This window comes from Hippopotamus amphibius, chromosome 15 (genome assembly GCF_030028045.1).
Source record: "Hippopotamus amphibius kiboko isolate mHipAmp2 chromosome 15, mHipAmp2.hap2, whole genome shotgun sequence".
NCBI lineage: Eukaryota > Metazoa > Chordata > Mammalia > Artiodactyla > Hippopotamidae > Hippopotamus > Hippopotamus amphibius.
In genome coordinates this window covers 62,892,930-62,920,112 of record NC_080200.1, presented here as the reverse complement: position 1 = coordinate 62,920,112, position 27,183 = coordinate 62,892,930, and the positions used below count along the sequence as shown (strand labels likewise).

At 41.9% G+C, this 27,183-nt stretch overlaps 1 protein-coding gene across 10 annotated transcripts in view; it reads right to left on the bottom strand.

Moving 5' to 3' along the window:
* Positions 1 to 27,183, bottom strand: part of SEMA5A (semaphorin 5A) — a 482,622-nt gene that overhangs the window by 90,753 nt on the left and 364,686 nt on the right. For all 10 annotated transcript variants that reach the window (XM_057709296.1, XM_057709288.1, XM_057709292.1 and 7 more), the window contains one exon: positions 7,765 to 7,972. In XM_057709296.1, coding sequence (XP_057565279.1) covers positions 7,765 to 7,972 — 208 coding nt within the window. The remainder of the gene's footprint in view (positions 1 to 7,764; positions 7,973 to 27,183) is intronic.

Genomic DNA, 27,183 nt, shown 5'->3' with positions numbered 1-27,183 from the left:
CCATATAGGGATAACGGTTTCCTTAAGAATCATTAATTCACTGGACCATGCTGTCAGTACAATCTGAGGGGATGCTCAGGGTATAAATGCCAAGGTGCTTCTGCTCAGGATAACTCAGAGGCAAAGATCTGGAGCTGAGAACATTGCTGCAGCCCAAGCTTTCCCATAGTGTTAAATATGGGAGCTCAAAAGCATGAGGCCTGTAGAGTAGACATTAAATAATGAAACCTTGCAGTGTGAGCCCTTTAGCTGTGCCTCTCAAACACAACCGAGGTACAAAAGGTTTGTAGTTATACTGATTTTAAAGCTTTATCCAAGCGACTATTTGGAACCCAGACTGCCATTTAGAAGACAGAAACATGCTCTTTTAGGAAACTGAACAGAAAGCTGAACCCAAAACTGTTGGGTGGCTAAGGAAAGCTAAGAACCTGTACTGGGGAATTTGACCTGTGGAATACTTTTCGTACACTTTCTTGTTCTTAGAAACTTATTCTCCTTTGTAACAACAATATTATTACATTAACACATTTGTCAGAGGAAAAGAAGGAAAAAATGTACTCATAAGTCTCTGGTTGTAGGGGCCGCCCATAGCATCTCTACAAGATGACTCATATTTTCTTTGCTTTTACTGTCTACCTGGATCAAATATACGTTTATGTCATTGTCACAGGTGGATTTACCATGAAGCTAAAGAAGCTTGAACTTCCTTGCTTCATGAGACCCTTTAAGATTCTGTGATTATCGGTGACATGGATGGACCTAGAGACTGTCATACTCAGTGAATTAAGTCAGACAGAGAAAGGCAAATATCGTATGATATCGCTTATATGTGGAATCTAAAAAAATGGTACAAATGAACTTATTTACAAAACAGAAACAGAGTCGCAGATGTAGAAAACAAACCTGTGGTTACCAAGGGGAAGAGGGGGAGGGATAAATTGGGAGATTGAGATTGACATATACACACTACTATATATATAATAGGTAACTAGTAAGGACCTATCATACAGCGCAGGGAACTCCACTCATGCTCTGTAATGACCTTTATGGGAAAAGAATCTAAAAAGAGTGGATATATGTATATGTATAACTGATTCACTTTGCTGTACAGCAGAAACTAACACAACATTGTAAATCAACTATACTCCAATAAAAATTTTAAAAAAAGCCAAGACCACATCTGATTTCTCTTTGTATTGCCTACATTCAAAATAAGCTGGCCAGGAATTGGTCAAAAAATGCTTGATAGATGAAAAAAAATGATCCTGTGATTGGCTCCAGTCATTTTTGTATTTGTAACTTGATATTGTTTTCCTTAGACTAGAAAATTCCTCTTGGAATAGAGAATCCCTCTCATATTGTGTTTCATACCTCACATAATCTACACTTTTCCATGATTATGACAGAACGGTAGTGCGACTTCCATTTCTTAGTTTACTAGTCTAGTTCACACATGTTCATGTTCTACATATTACATTTTGACTGTTCCTTTCCCACCCTGCCCAGGACTTGGGGATGTAAGTTCTGACTTTGCTGGAAGACACTGTGTTCCAGCCCAAGTTCACCACAGATCCCTTCTTACAATGTTGTAATTAGCATGTTGGCACGTATTTTACAGTTGTGAATAGCATGCTGGCATGCTATTTTGTAAACAGTATTACTGACGGCACAACACAATATTGTCTTGCTCTTTTCAATTCATATCATATCATATAGATGTCTTCACTGTCATCACTTAATGATTTCAGAATAACTCACTATGTGAATACTCCACGTGTCAGTATATCACAACTTGGTAATTAATTCCCTTACTATTGGAAATTTAAGATTGGAACACTGGTGGTGATTCAGATATAGCTTAAAATAATAATTGGACAGGGATGGCAGGCTTGGCGATTAAGTCCTAGTGGAGTCCAGGATCAGATTTTAAAGATAAATCGATTTTGGGATAAAGTCTAAGATGACTCCAAGGCCCTTTGGCTTGAATCCACAAGAGATATTTGGGAGATTTTATTTATGTCAGAATTTCTCATTAGATTCTGAGCCCCACAAAGACAGGGTCAGGGATGCCTCATCCGTCATCATACACTCAGAGCCTGGCTTGGTGCTTGGTACACATGAGGTTTGATAAATATCCTATGAGTAAATTAAGGAAAATCCACAGTCTTTAGAGGCTATACCAAAGCCAATGCAAACAAAAACTCAAAACATTGAGATTTGGAAAATATTAAATTCATTTTGAAGGGAGAATATTTACTTTGTAAAATGGGTACATGTCAAAATGTCCTTCTGATGTTTGTATGACTCGTAACTGAACAGCTAAGGTTGTCTTGCTGGGGGACCTTGTGGGGGTCCTGCAATTTCTTTCCATACATTGTGTGTTTCTCCCATCAGGCAGATGCTGTCTTTAGAGAATATTTAATTAATAAAGGTGCCACCCTATTAACTCCACCTCTTAAACCCTTGCTCTTTCAAGAAACAAATGTCCTACAGTAACCTAATTTCCACACTCATTTTCTTAATGAGGTCTTAATTTTTTTATTACAGGCTAACTGAACTAAAAATGACTAGACACTCATTCACAAAGGGAGCTAAAGTTTTCTCATATTGGTTTCCCCTTTCCCTCCAGTTTTATAAAGCAAAATTTAAAAGCCATGTCTCATGTTATATATAGGCTATGATTCTTCCAGTTTCCAACTTTTATTCTCGCTCTAGTTTTTTTTTTTTTTTTTTTTTTTTTTTTTTTTATTGGAGTAGAATGGCTTTACAATGTTATGTTAGTTTCTGCTGTACAATGAAGTGAGTCAGCTATATGTATACATATATTCCCTCCCTCTTGGACCTCCCTCCCTTCCCAGGCCCCATCCTGCCCAACTAGGTCATCACAAAGCACAGAGCTGAGCTCCCTGTGCTATACCGCAGGCTCCTACTAGCTATCTATTTTACACATGGGAGTGTATATACGTCAATCCTGATCTCCAAATTCATCCCACCCTCTCCCTCCCCCACTGCATCCACCCATCCATTCTCTATGTCTGTTTAGTGTTTTTTTTTTTTTTTGGAGAACTCAGGTTTATTAAGTTGGTGTCTGTTTAGTTTTTATGACAAAGCAAAAATGAAACAAACACCTAAAGACTAAAGGTTTTCAATCCTTTGGCTAATGTTTTATATCACTATACTTTTCTGTAAAGGGAGCTTTACTGTTTCTCAAGAATTAAGGTTTTCTTTTTTAGGTTAGAAAGAGAAATAGCAGAAAGGGGAGAGGCAGAGTATCCATTTGTTAATTCAATAAGTAGTTACTGAGGCTGTCTCAGGCTGGGCACGTGCTGAAGGCTGCACGGAACCTGAAAAGACAATGCCCAGCCTTTGGAAGCTCACGTTCCCAAGGCCTGAAGGAAGAATTCTAATTTCTGTTCTATGATTCTTTGGACATTCTCTCTCTGATTCCAAGTGATCCCTCATCTATAAAATGTTAACTCTACAACCTGATGGGTTTATCTTATCTCATCATTGTGGTGGATGTCAAATAAAAAATAAAGAACATATGAGTGTCTGAAGAGTAGAAAACGCTAGGTTATTAATTTACTAGGGTTAAGAGTTAAATTATGTAATTTAATACTTAATTTGTGTAATTTAACACCTGATTTTAAAAGTCAGTGTGTATGATGATGTAAGGCACATTCATTCACTCAAACAGCATATATGATAATAATCTAATTCAGGAATCAGCCAATGACAGCCCATGGCCCTAATCCAGCCTGCTCCCTAAAGTTTTACTGAAACACAGTGTAGGTGAACGCTCAGCCCTTGTGCCCTGGTAACTTTTCATGTCTCCACGTCGGGTGAAGCTTAACTACAGCCAATGTAAGCTTTGGCAGAGTGCCCTGGGACCCTCCTGGTCATGCACATGGGAGGATTACATGGGTCCGCCACAAAGCTGTTTCCTTCCCACTTCCCTGTGCTCCAGGGAGGCTGTCATGAGATAGTTTCTCAATGCCTCCTGGGTTTTAATGAGGTGTAAGGCTTTCTGCCCCTATTCTGCCCCTACTAGGGTGCAGCTGCAGGCTATAAAACCTTAGCATGGAGTCAGCTCCTCAGCAACATGGGGTCCAAGTTCTCCTGTGTGCTGTCATCTGGCCTCTTTTGGTGTCATCTATGGGATAAGGGACCTGGGTAGCTGACACCTTTTCTGAGCTTACTTTTGTCGTCTACATAAGTAATAAACTGTCTGAGTCTAAAAGTGAATCCTTCCTTTGCCAGATGAATCTGTGTGTCTGGCTGACACACAGCTACACCCACTCATTATGGTCTGCGGCTGCTTCCATGCTACAGGGACGGAGCTGAACAGCTACAACAGAGACCACAGAGCCTGGAAAGCCTAAAGCATCTTCTGTCTGGTTCTTTACAGAGAAAGTTTGCTAACCCACTGATGTAATGAATGCACAATCTTTAAAACGGCTTTCAAGTCTAAATCAAAAGCCTTCCCATCACCACTTCCCCGAGCTTTCCTTTCCTTAGACCTGAGGAGATTCAACCCGTCGGATTAACTGGAAGGTTATCCTATTTCCTTGTGGGTGAGGGATAACAGCTTGATTTCTGGATGTGACTGTTACAGCCCGAGTCCTGTGATCCTTCTTTTCTTCCTGAAGCAGGGAGATAAGACCTCTATTAGCTCTTGGCCAGTCTGTTTTTCTCCAAGTGGCAGGTGATGACTTCACTGGTATTAACATCAGTGGGAATTAAGTTAGTGGCTATTCTTGGCTGCCTCACCCTGTGCATCCGTATGAAGAGCTTTTGCCACGTTCACGCTGCTCTCAGAAGCCCCTGGCTGTGCACTGGCCTCAGGTGAGGACGGCGTCAGCTTACCTACCTTCCACTTCACATGCTGTACCCATACACAGCCCTTTCCAGATTTCCATGTTCCTCAGAATGCAGCAAATATTAATTCATTTCATGAAACTAACACATGTGTGGTAAGTCGTAAGAGTACCAAGGATACACAGGAAAGGGAATGCTATGTCCCAAGAAGTCACCATCCATTCTGATGAGCTGCTTTATTATTTGCATAGTTCTTCCATGCTATTTCTTAAATGCATTGTGCAAAAAAAAGCTAAAATTAAAACAAATTTTTCTGCTCATTTTTTGAGGTCAAATTTGACAGAAATACATTTTTAAAAGATTGTTTTCTCAGAATAGCTTTCCAATGAAAACAGTCATGGGAAGTTACAAACATCAAGCTGCTGGCTCCAAGTTACAACGTGTGCACAGCACGGATGGCGCAGGTGTGCACTTTTTTCAGCCTCTCCTGGGTCCAGGGTCACCTCTAGAACAGCTGGAGAATGGGGACTTATTTTACAGCAACCTAGGGGTGCAAAACCTCCTTTTGGCCTCCTTAACCCGGCCTGGTGTCAGGCATCATAAAGAAGGCACGAATGGGAAGAAGCTGGGAGGCCCTGTCAGTAGACCTGAGTTCAGCCTGTCCTGGTACTAACTAGCTCTGGCCCTCAGAAACTCCACGATAAAGGTCATCAAATGTCTCGTCTCTGCTGAAATCAGACCACAGAGCATGATGTCTTCATTGTACTGGTGGCAACACAGAGAACCAAAGAGAAGTCTGGGCCTTGGTTTCAGAGTCCAGCTCTGAACCTGGGTTTCACATCACATGAGCTATGTGACCTTGGGCAGGACGCCAAAAGTCCCAGAAACCATTTCCTCATCTGAAAACTGGAGATGATGTTTGACTTTACTGTCAGGGTGTGATGATGAGGGAAAGTGGGGATGAGACCTAGCACAGAGCCAGACGTGAAAAGGATCTTGGGAAATTGCATCAATTGTCATCATTTATAAGCATTTTAATAGGTATCAAACTGCAGTGCCTCTGAAAAACAGATATTCAGAAAAATGAACAATGTGAATATGATTTTGAAGGAGGCAGGTAATTTAGTTACACTTGATTTCTCTTCTTAAACACTTCAAAATTCATTTATAAAATTGATTTTCTGATAACAAAATTACTTATATTCTACTATGAAAAGTATACTTAACAAAGACGTGTATTTACTGTTACCCAGTTGTTATGCTGTTCCTATGCAGTGTACTTCTTTAGGCATATTTCTTGAATGTTAAAATTGCTTTGTCCAGAAAAAAAAAACCACACAATATCTTTCTCCATAATTTATAAAAAACACATCTGGTCATGTAGATACCAGTTCCTTAAAAATGGATTTTTTTTCCTGCAGTGAGTGTTAGAGTGGTTTTCCTGTCTTTCTATAAGAGGAAGATGACAGAGAAACATTGGGAGAAATCCAGAGAAACTCTTGGGTTGAAATCTTTAGATTTTCTTTTCTCAGATAGAATATATAAGGGTCAAATACAAACTAACCCACTCTGGGTGTGAGCACACAGAAGACCACAGTGTATCAGTTTATAATAAAGTTATCTCTCACTGCCTTTCTTTGAGCAAGTGGACAAGTAAACAGCAGGGAGATTCAGCTCTGGATATAACTGTAAAATTTTGTCCTTGCAGGAGCCTGGTGAAGACAGACAAGGGGCTTATTCTCCTTGAGAGAAAAAGGGGGAACTTTCAACTCTTCCTGGGCGGCTGTGCCTGGTGGCGGTTGGTGCCTGTAGATTCATAATTGAGCTTCAAGAGCAGTTGCCTAGGAGACAGGAGCGGACAGAGGATGCCTGGTTTCCCAGACCTGATGCAGGACCTAGTTGCCTAAGCTGCACCTCCAAGTTGTCGAGCTAGCAGAGCACCACGAAAAAGGTGAATTGCCTTGTGCCTTGCAAGCCCCAAATTCCCATTTCAGCACCAGAAACACCTGCGTATGGTGCAGATCTGTCTTCCTGCCTGTTATCTGTCACGGCCCCAGAGCTTGCTGGGCTGGAGCTGGAGGACTGGTGCCCTTTCAGTTTCCTTTAACTTGTGACACTCCTGTTGACAAGACCCCAACCCTCCCTGTCACCCACTGAACCATCAGCAACAGGGCCAGAATAATTCCTGCCCTAGGCTAGTCGTGCAGCAAACACAAATCAGAACAAATTTCAAGCAGCCATCGGTTAAATTTAGGGAAAAGGTGCTATATAAAAGACAGTTGCTAATCAATATCACTCTCTGTTACTATTAATCACAACAGCATCATTGTTAGTTGCGAGGTCCCTAATGTTATTTATTTCTCAACACTGATACCAAAGGGGGCAACATATTATATATCTCATTGTCTAAAGTTATCTAGAAAGGAATATTGTAATGATTTTTACTAAACATAAAAACCTTCCTTCTACATAAGAATACCCATTTTGCAGAGTGCTTTAAATTTTATATTACATATATTTTCCCATTTGATTCTACAGCAATTCACATGTTAGATGAGAAAGTGAGGTTTAAAATACTTTAGTGACTGGGTTAAAAATATACATATGTATATAAACTTGTAACATCAATTCAGGAACGCCAAACACCAGCATCCTCACTGAATGTTATAATGCACTGAATAATTTATTTTAATCCTGACATCTGCTTACAGATGTTATACAGCAGCTCCTCCTCTACAGATGCTGACATGTTATTGTCATCACAGCAAACCGGTTTGCATCAGAACTCTCTGCATCCTGGGATGCAGGGCTCACAAGGATGCTAAGGTCCTCATCCCATTCAACCACAGGAAATCTGAAAGCCCTCAGGGCTCCTGTGCCCTCTCTCTGGGTGGCGCGTCTACAAGGGGCGCCAGCATGCTGGATGGTCCCCTGTGGCTGCCCTACCTGCGTGTGTGGTGGGACGGGCACCTCTTCAGTGGGATCTTGGCCACGTGCTCCCGCAGGCCCACGAACAGGACGCTCTGGCTGTGGAGGATCTGCAAGCTCCTGACGGGCTCCGGCCGCCTCTCGGGGAAGAGCTCCATCTCTTCCAGCAAACAGCTGCCCGAGGTCTGAGTCAGGGGTGCCCGCACCTTCTTAATGGTGCCATAATCTGCAGAGGCACCAGGGAAAGAAGAGAGCGAGGTCAGCGGGTCTCACCAGCCACCAGCCAGCTAAGCCACCGGGGTTTCTCCAGCCTGGCTGCACATAGAGTCATCTGAGGAGCTTTTACAAATGCTGATGCCAGGGCCCCACCCTGGACCTGTTCTATTAGCCCCGCTGGATGTGGGGCCAGGCGCCAGCGTTTTTAAAGTTCTCAGCAGAGCTGACATACAGCCAAGTATGTCAAGCTTGTGAGGAGAATCACTCCGTTACCAGCCGCCAGGTCCTGACGCGAGTCTAGAGACCCAGAGCACAGTAAAGCTCCCTGCGGCCCAGCGCAGCCAGCTTGGCACCACCCCCTGGAGAACATCAGGTGAGACGAATCCTTGGATTCTCCATGTCAGACAGAGGAAGTGACTCTGCTGCCCCAACACAGCAGATCCCACACGAAGGACAGCTGCAGATACGCGGGGAGCAAAGGACACACCCGCTTCCCTCCTGCCCTGGAAGTGCTGCTTCTCTGCCTTTCTGTCTAGATCCCCTCCTTCCTCTCTCTCTCCCTTGAGCTTGTTCTTTGGGACCCTCTCAGGGTCCCAGCTTCATGAATTCTTCTCTCCTGCAGTAATGAGCATCGTTTCTGAGCCAGTCCCCTCCCCACTCCCTGTTTTCTGCTCACCATGTGCTTATGAGCGCTGCCCGAGGACACGTGTCCCTGTGTCCCTGAAACCACACAGACTCCTGCAGAGTGGCTGTGATGGGCACAGAGAAGGGTCCTCTAAGCCAGGGAGGGGCAACGTGCAGCCAGTCCCCAGGGTCGGGACACAGACTTGAAACGTGTGCTGCTGTCCTGGGCGCGCTGTGGTGAGGCCGCCAAGGCCAGTCTGCAGGTCCAGGGAATGAGACCCAGTCCTCTAGAAGCACCTCGGAAAGCCATCCACAAGTTCCCTCAAATCACCCTGAAGGCACTGACTTAATAAAACCCATGGGGATCTGAGTTTCAAAACATTACAGTTCCTATTCTGTATACACAGACAATGAGGCTGTGGAGGTATCCAAAACAGGAAGTAAAATCAAGAACCTCTGGCTTCAAGGCTTCCGATCAATCTGCTAATCTCACAAGAGATTTGAACAGAAATACCTTTCCAGTTTTCCCTTCCTAGGAGAGTCCTTAGAGACTGAGAATGTTTACATTTAAAGAGAAAATACCTAGGCGGATATATATTATCCTGAGTTCATTAAGAAATGTGTACCTGAAACATCTCCAGTGAACATTTATTGCATATGAACTGACTGCTATGAGCATTACACATGTAATAGTGTATAAAATTACACATATAATGTATGCAGTATTAGTAAACCATTGCTTAATTTTATTTTAGGTTAGGTGGTTAAACATGTCACTTTTGAGAAAGTTCAATCACAAACAGAATTATTATGTACGCTGGGAAGATTAAAAATATAGTACCTGTCTTTAAGGGAAGCGTGTGTGTTTGTGAGCACACAGCTAGGGAGAGGGTGGGGGACAGAGGGAGGAAGGGAGAGAAAGAGAGAGAAAAGCGGTCAGCCCATGCAGCAAGGCAGCATTTTAACAAATGCTCAGACTTAAGTGTGCAAGAGAATTTGTATGTATTTACTGTGTAAGTCAATGTAATTTTGACTTGGAGACCACAGTTCCCAGCTGCTGGGGAATTCAAGCCAGTGATGTTTGGGTCTTCCTGCCTGTATGGTGCAAAGCATCGAAGATGAGCACGGCACCAAGGCAGTGAGGGGAACAGGTGGGAGCTTCAGGGAAGGTGACTTCAGCACAGTGGCTCAGCCCCGACACCCTGAGATCAGGTCTCCACCAGCAGATGGAAGTGCCAGCCTCCTGTGGAGCAGTGATGGGCACGGAGCCTTTGCTGCCCTTTGGGACATCCTGACTATAGGGCACTGTCCAAGACAGAAGTTAGGAGCCAGGGCCGCCACCACCCAGGGAGCAGTGAGACTCTCATCCGGTTTAATAAGAGATTCTTGGGAATATACACACTACTCCATGTAAAATAGATAACTAATAAGGACCTACTGTATAGCACAGGGACCTCTACTCAGTACTCTGTAATGGCCTATATGGGAAAAGAATCTAAAAAAGAGTGGACATATGTATTTGTATAACTGATTCACTTTACTGTACACCTGAAACTAACACAACATTGTAAATCAACTATACTCCAGTAAAAATTAAAAAAAAAAAAGAGAGAGAGAGAGACTCTTGGGAAAAAACAGAACATTTTAGAGCAATGCAGGGATTGGAGGTGGGGAGGGGCAGAACAGGCCTGAGTGCAGCTGGAGACCTGTCATCTTCTGACTGTTACACACTATTTTCACGGGAAACACGGGTGACAGAACTAAATCCTATTCAACAGATGAACAAAGACCCCTGGTTGTTTATTATTTACTTTGCTGATGGATTATAACTCTGAGAAACCAAATCAATAATGATTCAAACATCAATATGTTCATATGCACTTTGAATTCTTAAGCAATTGTGGGGGAAAACAAATTTTGAAAGATCTTTAATAATTTGATTTAAAAGAGCTAACCGTCATTGATCAAAAGTCTCCACGTACATTTCTGCACACCTTGTATCTGATGACTGGGATCTAACAAAGCTATAGGACTCAGCATTTCAGAGAATGGTGCATGGCGTGGATTTTCATCCTTGTCCACCATCTACGCCTCTGCTGGGTCTACTTCACTCTCTGAAGCATCCGGTCCTGCCAGGCGCCTCGTGAAGTTCCCCGTTCTGTTGGCATCAGGGTCAACATATCTGACCCCAGAGGCCCTGCAGGAGCCTCTTTCTGTTCCCTTGAGGCCTGTCCTCCCCCAGCCTGCATCTTGTCCTTGCTCTGATCACACACTGTCACCTTAGTGTAGAACACCTTCCTCACCCGGACGTTCTCAGAATACTCGCCCTAAGCTCCTGACTGCATCTGGCAGGAGCATCGGGACACATGTGTGACCACACCCCTCTCCTGCCTTGGGCCCTCTGCATTAGGTGTCAACACAGCACGGAGTCACCCATGGTCCATGTTTGGCCCAAGCCTAGCCTGGTGTCAGTAAATCGGCTTCACTGCATGCGGGCAAATGGATCCAAGTTTGGTTTGGTTATAAAGCAAGGACCTAGCAAAGTTGTTTTATTTTTCTTCCAGAGGCAGAAAGTCAGAGCCTGGCTCCTAAAAGACTAAGGGGGCAAAGGTTCATTTCATATGAGAGCACAGAACAGCATGACTCCAGGAGGTCCCTCAGAGTGCTTTTAGTTTTTGTTGTCTTTGCGTCATAATATTTGTCACAGTTTAATTACCGAATTACTTGTTTTGTGGCTTCTACACTTGATGTTATTGAACTCCATCAGGACAGACACCATCGGTTTGTTCTCTGACAGCTGCAGAGTGGCCACCACTGTGGCCTGTGCAGATTAATAAACGTGCTGGATGAGAGACTGAACAAGTGAGTGAGGGAGGGAAGGAAGGAAGGAGGGAGGAGGGAAGGAGGGAAGGAAGGAAGGAAGGAGGGAGGGAAGGAGGGAGGGAGGGAAGGAGGGAGTGAGGGAAGGAAGGAAGGAGGGGGGCAGGCAGGAAGGCAGGCAGGCAACTGTTACAAGAATGTCATGATCACCTATATTTGCCAAAAGACTCCTGATTAATATCTTTGTGTGGCACCTTTAATGACAGTTACGATATCAGTCAGTGTGAAGCTGAAACAAGAAACAGTATTTCCCCTACTCCCAAATATTTCAGCTAAAAGCAGCAAAAACTAAATATAAATGAAGAAAGCCATTTTAATTGGTTTCAGCTGAGAAAATATCAGCTCTGAAAATTCACCATAGAAAAATAAAACCATACACACCTTCCACACACCTGAAACTCAATACTCTAATCAAAGTCGGTTGAAGGAAAAAAAATAAATGCTAGAAGTACAGAAAACCTTCTCAATCAGTCTTCAACATTTTGGGATCAGAAAGAAAAGAGAAAATTGGCACCTCCTGTCAATCTCAGATAGAATCCCCAAGGAGAGAGGAAGAGAGCGTGGTTCAGGAAGGGCAGAATCATAGCTGACAGCAAGACCACAGGGCTGGCACTGCTTTGGCCCAAATTCTCATAATTGTCACCTTTTTGTGAAAATGTTAGCTACTAATGATGTTATGGACACAAATTTGAGAGTCGATATTTGTAGTTTATCTCTAAAATTGAAAACCACAGCTACGCATTATGAAGGAGACAGAGCTACTGCACGATTTTTAAGACTGATGAAAGTATGGTTGTTATTTGAAAGACGTGAATAGTTGTAATTACATGAAAATGTAAATATTGTGCTGAAGAACTTGAATTTGTCCAATCTCAGTAGAACAGGAAGCATGCTTGTACCCTAGGAGGTTGGCCAATTAAATAAAGGATGCCCACTTACATTTGAATTTTAGATAAACCACTAATTTTTTTTAGTATTAGTATGTCCAATTCAATATTGTTCATGGTTTATCTGAAATTCAAATTAAAGTAGGCACCCTTTATTTTTACTTGTTAAATCTGGCAACCTCATTATATCAACATCTCATCAAGCTGCTGAGGATGTAAGAAATACATGTATGAGTGTTCCCACTGTACAGGTGAAAAAACTGAGTTTCAGAGAGTAGAAGGACTGAAATATATTTCCTATGAACTTTCAAAATCCTGTAAGGGAGTCAGACATGAAATGGAGGTTCACGTCAATGCTAATGAACAAGAAAAAGTAACAAAGGACCCCAGATAAACTTGAATGAAAAAGCCAATGTGATTCCTAGGAAAGGGCAGTTATATGGATATTGTTTGCATACTCTTTGTACCCCATGAGATCTTCCAGACGTCATGAAATGTAACCAGTTGGGAGGTAGCTAGAAGGAAGGCAATGTCCTGATCCACTGGAAGCTGCTCACGAGGAGGACATGTGTTGGCAGCATCTGCTTCAGAAAGAACCGGGGTCTCCCTGCCCCCGGACCACATTCCTTCTCCGGGTATCACCCTCCAGGTACAGACAGGCAAATACGGTGACTGATATCCGTGCTCCCTTATACCACCTATGTAAAGAATGAGGCACGCAGAGCCAGATCGAACACATCTGTGGATGAACAGAAGTTGTACGTACACTTAAAAGGCAGTATTTCTGGGAATAAGAGAAAGGGACACCTACCCCCCAAAACAAGAGCCAGGCAAGACACCGTCACCAGACCAGACCTTGAACAGATGAAGGGCTTCACTGAGGCGCTTGCCAGGGATACAAGAACTCTCCTGGACACAAATCATCAGATGGCAGTGCGTCCAAATAACTCCTAATAGTGATTTTTGCCGGTGACTAATAAAGTCATGGAAGACCAGAGGCGCATCTGATGGCAGGTGGAAAGCACAAAGGTAAAACTGGATTCTCATCATAGGAGAGAGATTCAGTTCAACCTCAATATTCTGAGCCATTAGGAAAATGACCAAAGGAAAAAGCAAAAGTCGTAAATAAAGTGGTTTACAAAGGTAAAGTTGGAACACTGGGCCACAAAACAGTGATAAATCCAATTTTAAAAGTGACTGAAGGGGAAGACGTATTTACATAATACTTATCAGAAGACAGTGCTACTTGAAAAGAACATGGAGAAATCTGCATCCCCTCAAATTCCAACCACGAGAAGTGATGCATGAAAACAATGAAGTTTGTCCTACAACCTCCTACCCACAGGAAAATATGTGCACATCCTACAGCCAATGAGCCACCAAGCACCTTACAGGAAGAGTAAGCGAAATGAGAACAAAGCCAAATAAACGAAAATGATGTGTTTTTCTGCAGAAAAAAATATTTTGGTTTCAAAGAAAAAATGTCCTTAGAACAGAGTGTGGTAGTAAGGAAAGCTGCCAGGACACATTCCTAAGGCATTTCATTGGGAACAGAGCAACTTGCACATGGGACCTGAGGCAGCAACGAGGACTAGAATCCCCACAAAACTTTCCAGCCCTGATGCCTGGAGGCGGGAGCACACAGACTGAGTCTAGACCAGCATCATCCAGTGGAAATACGGAGCAATCCATGTAAGTAATTAAAATGTTTTCTAGTAGCTACATTTATTTTTCATTTTTTAAGATTTTGAAAATAACATTTATTTCTTAAAAGTTAACTTGTGCATAATAGGAAACCAAAGAAAACATGAAGCGAAAAACAAAGTGAACCATCATCACAAGCAGTTTACCGTCCGATGTGTCCTTCTAGGTCTCGTTTGTGTATTTACACAACTAAGCACGCATTTTTATGTACTTAAGATCACACGGTTATGTATCATGCTTTTTCACACATCATGAATATTTACTGTTTCAAAGTCCCAAAACTACGAGTATTTTGATAACCAGTAGTACACTACACCAACTCATTCTGGAAGGAAAAAATGTAATCCTGCCTTTCTTGGTGACAGAAATTTCAGAAAAGACAAAAATGGCAACAGGCCTCTAGATAAAAAATATTGGCAGATTTATGATTAAGATAGTACATTCCCTTATGATTAAGATACTACATTCCCTGAAGTGTTCAATTAAAAATGAGACATAAAGCAACAGAGCACACAAAGTATAATGCTTTTGAGAGGATTCATTATCAGATCTAAGCTATTAAAGTATTAGCAAGGAGGTATGTTTCCATTGAATCACTTAACAATATATTCCTAGAGCACAGCCAAGAGATGCACACACATCCATGGTTATCATCCAGATATAAATATGAAAGCATCCTCATATACCCCTCCCTTTATACTTCCTTCTGCCCCTCTGCTGCCAACCTAATGAACAAGTCCTGACGCACATTTCTCAGAGATGGTTTAACAATTCCAAGTCCAAGATGCTGCTTTAAAAAAAAAAAATCAATTAAAAAAAAATCAACAAAGATATTTACAAATTGGTTAATTCACAAGCTCTACTTTTTATCATACATTGTCACCTTAGGACATCTAAAAATCTAGATGTTGCAAAAGAATGAACCTTGTCCATAATAAACATTGGTACTTCATAAAAATGTACATATAGACCTATGGCTCTAACTTAAAACTGTCTTCTAGATATGCAGATATTAGCCAAGAACCCTTCCCTTCACCCTTCCTCTTACCCCTCCTCCAGCATTTCAGCGACTAAGTACAGGACTGCATCTAGCTCCAAGAGGTGGATTAACATACACACTCCCAGAAGACAGAGCCCTTCCTCTGGGAGTGTGTATGTTAGCAGCCACATTTAAAAGAGGAAAAAAAAAAAAAAAAATGAGCAGGTGAATTAAATTTAATTACAGATTTTTATTTAACCCAATGTATCCAAAATAATAAGCAATATTCCAATATGTAATGAATATAAAATGATTGTGCTATTTTGCATTCTTTCGTAATACTAAGTCTTTGAAATGAGGGTTCAATTCAGATTACCCACATTTCCAGTGTCCGGCAGCCACACGAGGTTATGGCCACAGTACTGGACAGCTTGGAGATGTACAAAGGTGGCCCAGTGCTGCCCTGAAGAGCCAGGTGTCCACCACTCCCCCAAACATGCAACAGCTTCATAACCCACAAGGTGGCAAGCTTCATTTTACTGCATTTCACATATTAGCCTTGCCATGTGATTTCCATGGAACAAAGGGGTCCAGCAGGAAGGGCTGAGAATCCCTGAACAAAAGGTTCCAGCTCCGCAAATGTTTGAAAATCCCTGCACCAGAGCTCCGACTGCAGGAAAGATGATGCAGGTTCTCAAAAGTTAACTGAAGGCTCATGGTTGTCCAGCAAGTGAGTGTAGCCCTGAGATTAGAACCTGGTTCCTAACCCCTCACCTGGCCACCTGGTGTCACCCACTGGCAATTTGCCCACAGGCAAATGAAAGATGTCCTGTGAGAGTGAATGCAATTATTGTCAGCTTATATCAGAAACTTATGGACTGCCACAAAGTAAGCACAACCACTAAAGAAGATTCTTTCTGTTTTTGTTCATTTGCTTTGTAGAGTTTTCCTTTAATTAGAGGTTACGCTTGTCCTGACTCTTTTGGAGTGGTGTTTCTGTATTGCTTTTCTGAGAAAAATCAATGACCCTGATGGCCCTCCCAAACAGAAATGGTGAAGGCGACATGATTTTTCATCACACACAGCCTGAATAATCAGCATATTAAAGCTAGTGTGAACGAGATTAAAAAAACTGATATATTTATACCAAAATTAAGCTAACAAGGAAGGAGGAGCACAGATGTAAACTTGATGTACAAACAGAAAATGACAGACCACCTTTATTTTCCTAACTTAGTCAACTTTCTGAATCCAAGATAAGTCCCTGGGGGAGAATACAAGAGATCCCATTGGTGTGGCCACACTAAATGCAAATCATCTACCATCATTATGTTTTCTAAACTAAAATTTCCAAAAGTCATAGGACATTATAGTTGGAAGGGACCTACAACAATATTTTGAATTTTGCAGGTGAGGAAAGCAAAGCCCAGAAAGGTTGAGTTCCAAAGGGCAGATGATTGGGCCAAAATTCAGGTCCTCTGCATGTCAATCAAGTGCTGATTTCTAAATTTTTGAAGGTATTTTTGTTTTGAAAATATGGAAAATGTAATATGGAATCCTTATAATGGTTCATCAGCAATAGCATGGCTGATGAGTTTCTTAAAAGATTAGGTGACCTGACAAAATAGTGTATTAAGCAGTAGTTGTTATTCAAGACAAAGATTAAATTATGACTTATGGACATGCCTATCTTATCACAGAATTCCCTACACAAATAACTAATGTATAAGTGGTGCCAAGCCCAGGACAGATTTAACTTCTCTACCAGGCTAGAAACTCTTATTTCCCTGAGTTCAGGAAGCAAACAAAATAAACTGATGAAAAATGCCTAGAATATTCTATTTCAGTTATTTTTTTAAAAAAGAGGATTTAAGGTGACAAAAGATGGATTTAAACAAAAAACTTTACAATAAAAATGACGCTTAAACCACTAATTGCTTTATATGATGTAATCCCTATGTAATATAAACTCTAATGCACATAATTCAGTCATTAGTGGTTGAAAAATAACCATATTTTTGCCTTTGGGGGAAAATAGCCAGTCTTTTTCTAAATTTCAAAGTTCAGTTTGCTAATTAACATGGATCCAATAGTTTAAACAAGATTCTATTCTGCATCTTGATAGGAATGGTCAGGTATCACTATCTCTTATTTGGTATGAAATCTTCCTTATAGTAAGATATGGACTATAACGGGCTGAATTGCACACCCTCAAAACTTATTACTTAAGTCTTACTCCCTAATACCTCAGAATGTGGCTGAATTTGGAGACAGAGCCCTTAAAGAGGTAATTAAGGTAAAATAAAGTCTTACGGGTGGCTCCTAATCTAATGTGACTGGTGTCCTTATAAGAAGAGGAAATTAAGATACAGACTTGTGTACCCACATGTGAGGAGACATTGGAAGTTGCCTGTCTACAAGCCAAGGGGAGAGGTCTTAGAAGATATAAACCCAGCCAACACCTTGATCTCAAACTTCTAGCCTCCAGCACTGTGAGAAATCAACTTCTGTCAGATGGCAGTACTCTGTCATCTTTGTTAAGGCAGCCTGAGCAGACCAGCAGAGGGACCCACGTGAAGAGTGGGAAGATTTTGTCACCCAGACAATTTGCTCAAAGCAATTTCAAAACTGACTGCAAATTATTTTTCCACATTTCCCAAAGATATTATGCTTCAAATTGTAATGCAATTATAAACTATGTTAGACAATTTTCTTTTTACCTTGTACAATTACAACATGAAATTCATATTAGTAACCATCCGGTGTTGTCAAATGTTGTCATGTATTTCACTTAATCCCCTTTACCTATGATCCTGGGCTAGAAAAGCAGCAGGAGATGATACAGAACATGCAGTACCATAAAAACTGATGCATTTTGATAAACATTATAAAATAATTCAAATAGCTGAAGCCTTGCTCTCCAACCTTTATGCTAACGACCCTGGTGATCTTTGGGGGACAATTAGAACTAAATGAGTGCTCAGGAATGAGCTTTCCAGTATTTGAGGAAAAGGTCATTGGTTATAATGAATTTCTTTTTGGAGGATGTCTAGAATTTTAGTTTCACTGAAATTTCAAGAGTTCATGAAAATAATTTTTTTGGGGAAAGAGGGAAGGCAGAAAGGAAAGAAGGAGAAAGAGGAAAGGAAATATAGCATTTAACATGTAACAATATAGCATTTACTACTGCTATAAATAAAAATAATAATTTTTTTATTTTTCATGCTTGTATGTAATCAGACAGCCTTCTGCAATTCATTAAGGCTTCGACAATGAAACAATACTTAAAGGGAAAGTCATCATGTCCTATGTGTATAGCTGCTTCAACTGTAAACGAACTTGAGAACCCTGGAAATGAAAAAAGGCCCAGAGAAATCAATTCTTCTTGAGTACAGCAGCCCGAAGCACCACCAAAACACAGAATAAATATATATTTCCTCTAAGGTGCAATAAAACACTTAAGAGGGTGGAGCTGTAACATACTGGGTACATATAAAATTTTTGTTTTAAGAAAGGAAAAAGCCACACCATGAAACAAAGAGAAGGCTAGTTCAGGGAAATGTGATATAAAAATGCAGGATTATTGCAGAGCTTTGGACGGTTAAGTCTTTTATCTTGACTCCATTCTCCTTTTACTGCTTTTCTAAGTTCTGTTGTATTTTAAAGGGTTGTTTCGTATTCAACTTGCCACGTGCTGAATCTAGTACAGAAATTACACCTGTGAACGGGAATGGCAATTCTGACCATGGTTGCCTGTGACAGGCCTGGAGATTCACTGCAGACACCAAGGACACTAATCAGGGAAGCTAAATTACTTTATTTCCAATTGTGCATTTGACTCTATTTGATTCTCTGCTGCTGTTTCCAAGAGACATTTTCAGTGTTTGTCTCGTCGACCCAGAGTTACTGCACAGTAAAAGGAAGCCCTTTGTATTTGCATCTGTTACTGTTCTGAGCATTTATCAGTGAGGTAATGATGAAATGCCCTCTTCCACTCACTGGGCACCATGTTGCCATAGCAACAGATCATTATATAAAGTTCATCAATTCAGCCGGTTGTTACTCCAAAGTAGCAAACAACTAATATGTGTCGAAAGTTCTTTCTTTTAACGCATAATTGAACAAATGAATTAAATTGGTCTTGGCACTGGGAACTCAGTATCCCATTTATATAGTAAAGGGGAATTAAGAGAAGAAAACAGGCCTTCTTGGCCAGTGTATGCCTGAAAAGGAGATTTTAATTAACCCAGTTTATCAGATTCAACTAATGGCTTATTTTTTCTCAAAAATAATATGTTAGCCAGCTTAAACATCATAAATTATATGCAACATTTTCTTATCCCAAAGTATTATTTTAAACCATATTCCTGTATCCGCACCCTCGGCACATAAATTCCAGGGAGTCAGGCGCTGGGGGACCTAGCATGTCTTATTCACTGCGATCTCACGGGCTTCTGTTCCTGACATGCAGTAGGTGCTCAAGCAGAGCACACGGTTCCGTGTGTGGACCCTGGAGCCTGATGGCCCAGGTTAGACTCCTGTCTCCAGGTCACTCACATCTGTGTCTCCTTCACCACAGGGCCCAGATCACAGTCCAGGGGCCATGCAGGGAGCTTATCTTCGCAGAAGGCTTGGGTGGTGCCTGGCAGGCAGGGTGTGTTATGTAAGAATCACTGTTATTATTTTATTGCTATTTTTAGCTTACAGATTATAAGCCCTACTCAAGTTTTGTCTAAAATGAGCAAGCTCTCTGCTCTGTCAGTACTGGCTGCACATAAAGCAGAGGAGTAGAAGATAGCTCTGTTACACCACCTCCACTGCCTTACTGAAAAACAAAATGAAACAAAACACTCCTCTAAGTACTCTAAATCCTAAAGTGGAGCTTATAGGAAATGTACCAGTGGAGTTTCCTGTGAATAAAAACCATATTCCATTTAAAACGGGAGTGCAATTAATAGAGTCCTCTGGGCATCTTTTCTAAGCTCTCCTCTAACCCCACAGCCTAATTCTAACTCACCATTCTGCTAAGGCGGCAAGTCAAGTTTCTAGAAGGTAATTACTTGCCTTAGATTTATTGTATCTAAATTACAAAACAAAGACCTAGTTGGCAAAGTCGGCAGCCCTTCTCTGACAGTCACCAGGCAGGAATACAGAGTCTAAATTACCCCCTCACCCCCCGTGGTGAAATTTATACTGTGCCTGGTCCCATTAAGTGTAGACTGAGACGGCTGAGAAAAATCTATGCAAAGCACTTTTGTACTTTTGCAATATTAATTTAGAAGAAAAAAGACAGCTCTCTACTCAGTGGAATAAGAAAATTATTTTGTCATTTTTCTGTATCACTACATTACACTAATTATGAACCAGTGGCTGAGATTCCAAACTTTGGGAGTCGGACTTTCACATGCTTTCTTCAGGCGTGATCTCATCCATTCCTGTGGCTTCAGAGTCAATCTGAGGTCTCCGTCACTGATCCAAACCTTTCTCTTTAGCCTCAAAGAAGGATTTCCGACCAACTATCAGACCTAACACAGGAAACCAGAATTCAGCACATCCCCAAAACTGAGCTGTGTCTCCCCTTCAGCTTAAATCTATTCATGAATCTGAAATCCCTTTCCATTTATTAGCATAAAATTTTCAATCTGATGTGTCCTACGTTTTAGCTTCATCTTCTATCTCTCTACCCACAACGCCAACTAATTTAATTTTTTCGCCTTTCAGAACACTCCATGCTTTTCTATATCTGTAGGTTTTCCACATCCTGTGCCTTCTCCCAGGAAGGTCCGTCCAAACATTCTCCACCAGGCAACCATCTCCCTGTCTTCCAAGAGCCAGGTCCCCCTCTCCTCTATGGGGTGTTTCTGACCCTCTCAAGCCAGGTCGTTGTTCCCAAGTCTTTGTGCTTCTGGGATCTAGAGGAAACCCTGAACCAGTCTTTGAGGAGAAGGTGGGGAAGGTCAAGTCTACACTTTTCAACTGGACCTTGAAAGATGAATTCACATTTACCAGGCAGAAAAGGAAATGAGGACAGGTCGGGGATGGAGGTGTCCTGACTAAAGTGGGGAAGATTAGGGACGGTGGCTCACAGACAAGAGGATTAAATGTTCCTTAGAAGGGTGCCACATTGGATTGGACCTAGGGAATGACCATTGGGAAACAAACAGTCCAGTTTCATGTGTTTGTGCAATGCCACAAACTGGATCAAGTGTAATAGATAAAGCCCTGAGTTCTAACAAAACACTTAGGTGAGCGATCTGGAATAGTGTAGCAGAATTGAAGATTCCAGTAGCCTTTGAATCAGCAACTTTAGCTTCCCAGCCCATGGGCCATGACTAGCTTGACTAGGTTACACATCTACCATGACACAGACGTCCTCCACTCCGGGGGCAGTGTGGGCAGCTTTGCCCTGCTGGATCGGTGCCCATGGTAGCAAGTAACCTTGATTTTTCTAATGTGCTATAAACAGAATATCACTTTCTATGGTTGCCACGATTGGGAAGCCGTGCCCTGGACAAAGTGCTGCGCATGAGCTCCAGGAGATGTGCAGGGGTTGCAGGGAAAGATGGAGAAGCACCACTTATAAGAGCAAAAAGCTGGAAACCACCCAAATGCCAAACAACGCGATTACCTTTAATTCAGGCAAGCAGTGGAAAACTGTATAGTGGCAAAGATGAAGGGACTTTAGCTGAGTACATGAACATGGATGAATCGTTGATTTAAAAAATGGTGAACAAAATCTTAAAAAGAAAATCTTAAGAGAACATACATAGATCTATTTAAAGTTCAAAACCATATAAAATTAAGCTCTATGCCATCTAAGGAATAAAATATGGTGAAATTATAAAAGCAAGCAAGGAAATAATAACAAAATTCAGGGTAGCGGACACTTTGGGAATAGGGCATGGGTTTGTGGAGGGGATGAAAAGGGGGACCTTCAGAGCACGTGTGCAGCTCCGCTGTGTGACTTGGCTGGAGGGTAAATTGATGTGTCCATGTTATTACTCTTCATACCTAAAATATATAATTAATAAAATAGTAGTCTATAATCCACCCCCAGCAAAAAAAAACACACCCACTTCTTAAAAATGGAAAACTACTACATAGAATGCAATTTTTGATCTTTGCAAACTTATCTTTTTAGGTGAATGGACACACCTATCTCTTATACCACGTGCTATACATCCCCTTCAACACATACACACATTTAGATGCAAACATATTACAATAGAAGTGAGTATTAAAAATGAAAAGCATTATAATTATGTAATAAGTTGCATATACTTCTGGTCTCTAACACTCCTGTGGGACAGAACCAGTTATTCTTTGGAGCGTGTCCTGAACAGAGCCTGAGATGGGAGCTGACACGCTTCCCCTTTATCTGCCCTCTGGACCCGGATATGGGGGGTGTCAAGGAAGAAAGTCTCCATGGGAGATAAGGGTCAGATTTCTGTTGGGAGCCTACAGAGAAAGAGTGAAAGATAAAGGAGTGGGAGAGAGAAGGCAGAGAGATGGCAGAAAGCTGCTAATAAACCTTCCTGGTGACCATGGAACCCTCACGGCATCTTCCAAACTCACACAACGCTTGCTGTGCCTTGCTCTTTTTAAACACAGTCTGGAGAAGGAGCTGAGATTGTGTCTGACTGTGTGGGAAACACAGTCTGCCTGAGAGTACGCGGGACTTCATGAGCATGAGCTCAGAATTAATTAACAGAAATTGTGGGGAGAGCTGAGGACTTCCAAGGCCACGAAATTGGGAGTCTGAAATAAGAACCAAGTATTCAAGGGGCAGGAAAGTCCCAGCTGGTCTCCACTGGGCAGGCATGATACATGTTATTAAATATTTGTGTGCCGGGAATAGACTTGCATTGTGACTTGTTACTGAGGTGAAAAGCTGAGATATTCAGCCACTAAACATGCACCACACTAATGATGCAGATTCCGGGGCCCTCAGCCTGCTGGCTTCAGAGCTGACCTTCCAGTGTGGCTCCCGAAGCTTCCGTGGGTACCGGTTTGTTTGTGATCTACACGGCCTCCCCACCCAGTTCTTAGACAGAAGACAAGTTATGAGTCCTAACAAAATGCACTGTTCTTCCCTTACTAGGGTTCAAGCAGCTGAGGGGTAGCCTGGTCCCAACACCAGCGGTGCCTCCTCCAACCATGAAGGTCAAGGTGAGTGTCCCAATCAGACACGCAGAGAGAGGACCAGAGGGGCAACAGGTCGGTGTCTGGACATGGAGCAGGATGGAGCGGGCACCAACCACAGGGCACAGGAATGGCCCTCTTGTTCCTGGGATGAGAATATACCAGAGAAGACAGGATGCAACTCCGACACTGGAGAGAAGATGGGATCGCAGGTCACAAGGGAAGATGTCAAAGGCCCAGTCACTGAAACTGGGTGTGAGGTCAGAGCCCAACCAGGGCAAGATGAGTGGGTGCTGAGCCCCAGGCCCTCGTGTTCCTGGCACCCCTGGCGCTCAAGGCAGGAAGGCCCCAGGATCTGAGGAATCCAGAGGTGCAGGTTAAGGAACCCCAGCCTTGGAAATTAGAAGGTCCTGAAGACAAGCTGCAGGTGAATCATCACAGGTCAGTAATTCAATAAAGACCAGGACAACTGGCTCTTATCCAGTCCATGCAGAGAGAAACTAATGCTGCCCACAATGTAAAAATAAATGCCAACATTATGTAAGCAATACAATTTCTAACTAAAAAAATGTTATAGTTTAGCTCAAAGAGCAACAGTGCATTGTGAAGACTGCCTGTTTAAAGACCTAGGTTACCAAGGCCAAGTCAAGGTCTCTGCAGATGGGGCTATCTTTCACTTTGCTATGGTCAAGGTCAGATTTTAAAAATTAATTGATTATATCAACAAGGACCTACATGAAATGCCTACACTGATAATTAATCTTGGAGATCAATTTCAATACTACAGGTAAGGCTTCTGTTTATGAGATTTTGAATATTTAGAATTATTGACATTTTTATCATTAACACAAATACATGAAAATTGAGGGCCATCAAACCTCATTTCTGTTCTGGCGGTGTGAAAACCAGTTGCTGCTGGTCTTAACTCATGACTGCTGTAAGGAACTGTTGTTAACTGTAGATAATGTTCAATATTTTATCCTCACATGATAACAACGCTTAACACATATTTTCTAGTTAAAGAAATCATCTATTTTGAGTAAATTTTCTTTTCCTTTCTCTCCACTCAAGTTTAATTCCTCAAATAAAAAAATTACATATTTAATCAGCTTCATTATACTCAGTTGGAGTGCAAGATTAGAATAAAAATAGATGACAAGCACTGCCCTCTGAACACTGTTTTAATCTGAAAATGCTTTAAAAATTTCAAACAGAGTTAAGCTTTTGTAGCCTTCAGAAATCGAAAAAGTGATGATAATTATTCACTTGGTCAGAAAGTTAATTAATTTGCATTGAATGCTCTTAAATGGTGAAAAAGCTCAGGGTTTTTTTTCTTTCTTTCATATTTGGGCTTAGTTAACACAATGACAATGGAGCTGGATGATTGGAAGCATGGCTGGATGGACAGATGGACATCTACCCATTTATTCAGCATTGATTTAGCATTCACTATTAGCCAGTGCACAGCAGAGAGGGTACTTTTGTCCTTTACATTCATTTTTCTTTGGTCTACAAGAGTAACTTTGTACATAATTATAATTTCTGATATTCTTGACTTTAGGGGTTGGTTGGGTTTGGGCTGCCTTGATTCTCCATCAAGGTCTCATTAGCTAAAGTCAGGTCCTCAGCTTCTCTAAGGAAATACTTATCCAACAGGTAAGTAGATAAGACCAAGTAAGGACAGCATTTGCCCTAGGGACACTGGCTTAGACCATTATTCCATTCTTAACACTATGACAACTGTATGGCTGCTTGATAAGAACCTCTGCTGCATCTTTTTGGAAAGACAATTCTGTTTAAAGACCATAAAATACCCTGTTTAAGAAACATTGATTTGGCCATTTCAATATTTCAAAGGGGAAAGGGGGATGAAAATATTAGAAACCAACAAATAATTGGACAGCTTTTTAATCGCACTGTGGGATTATCCAATTTTTTTTGCAAGAAATAAATTAAAAGAAATTCTGATGTTGACATCTCTGCAAATGACAAATACGGTTTCCCACACCCACACAGGTTTGTTTGTAGACGTTCACTGTCAATAATCACGCCACCATCAAGCTGTTTACACGGATCACAGTTTGCTGCAGGCATCCTGCTGAAAGGATTAATTGCTTCCACCTGGGTTAATTCACCACTTCCTCTAATGGGCTCCAGGTGGGAACTACAGTATTAATAGGTACATGTCGCCCCCCCCCCCCCCCACACACACACCTTAGTGCTCTCTTACTCCCAGGTCTGTTAAACCTCTTCCTTTTGCATAAGGGATTTCTCTACCCTACGTCTCCTCTGCAAAGGCTTATTTGCAAAGAAATGATGGGGTGTTTTCTCTTCTAGTCACTCTACTGCGTAACAACTTCTGGAAGGAAGCCTGTATACAATGTCATCATTCATGATATTTCATCACACAGTGGGGACTGCACTTATTCCTTCCTGGTCCTTCTGTGTGCCCTGCTGTTTGCTTTAGAATTTAATTACCTGGTAGCCAAGGCCTAAATCTGCTTCGTAATGGTTGGTCATCATTGTCCAACCATTATATATGCTGAGTCATATACACGAACCAGTGAGAGCTGTGGAAAGTGCTTAGACAAGGAATGAAAAAGGTAGACAGTCAAAGCCAAAGCATAAACCGTCCTACAAGGAATTTGCTGCTGTGATCAATTGTGGGTCCACTTCGGCTCAAGCAACCCGACCCCTTTGCAAAGCTTCCGTTACCACGTCCTCCTGCATGTTAGATGAAATCATTTTAGAATGATTTACTCCGAAAAACATGTTCCTTTCAAAGAGCGAGAGGGGCCAGCAGCCTGGCCATCTGTGTGGAACCCGAGTCTTCCTAGTGCGAAGATGCAATTTGTTAACATATCATAAACGCAATGAAATTATTCCAGATTTTATGGTACTAAGAAGAATTTTGCTTTCTGATTTCATAGCTTAGAGAATGACAGTGGTGGCCCAGTGGACAGGAATTGCACAGATTTCTTTCATGCCCAGCAGCAATGTGGAAGGCTGAGGGAGTCCTAAGAGTCTGTTCCTTTCATTCCCAAAGGAATCACAAAACCTCAGCCTGATCCTGTGTGTCCACGGTGGCCCACGTCAATTCTGAGCATCGACAGGCTCTTGTGGGAATCCTGAGTGCTCCCCTGTGGTCCTGGAATAACTGGGTGTCAGAGAGGGAGTGCCCCCTGGGGGAGAGATGCAGTCGCCTCCCCGCCTATAGGGTGATGTCAGAAGGATTCTCCTGACAGGGTGTGTGTTTATCCCTGCAGTCAGGAAAGAACCACACCTCAAGGTCACAGGACAAAGAAAGGAAGGAGGAGAGAGAGAAGGCACACATGGTGATGGCCCTTACATTTTTAATGTTGTAAGATATTTTGTTTGTTTATTTGTTTTTGGCTTGTGAGGGAATTATCTGTTACATGTCATAAAATATTTCATTTTCCCCCTGCCTTCCACTTCTACATTATTGATTTTTTTTTCCAGTGCAGACATTAGCTCATGGAGCACCAGAGCCAATGAAAAATGCCTTCATTCTGCCATGAGCACTTCAGCGGGGTCTAGATAACCAGGCGCAGAACCAATAATCAGTGCAACCGGGCAGCTCAAACTAGAGCAAGAGATGTTTTTTCCCTTTATATATGAACGATCCTAATGATTGCAGGAGTAGATATGGGCCCCGAGGAGAAACATTTTGTATTTAATTTTAAACTTTCAAAATTGAAACCTATATTGAGAGCCTTGTTTGTTTGTTTGGTGGGGGTGGGTAGCAGGTGTGGGGTGGGTGCCTCAAGAGACTCCCTGTGGTAGCAAATTTCTCCGGTGGCCCCACAATTATATATATACGTACCCCTTCTTCTTGAGTGGCCCAACCTGTGATGGTGGTATGGCACTCCTGTGATTAGGTGACATCATATGGAAACAGTGAAGGGATTCTGCAGATGTCATTAAGATCCCAAATAAGTTGATTTTGAGTTACAGTGGGATTACCCTTTGTGGGCCTGACTTGAT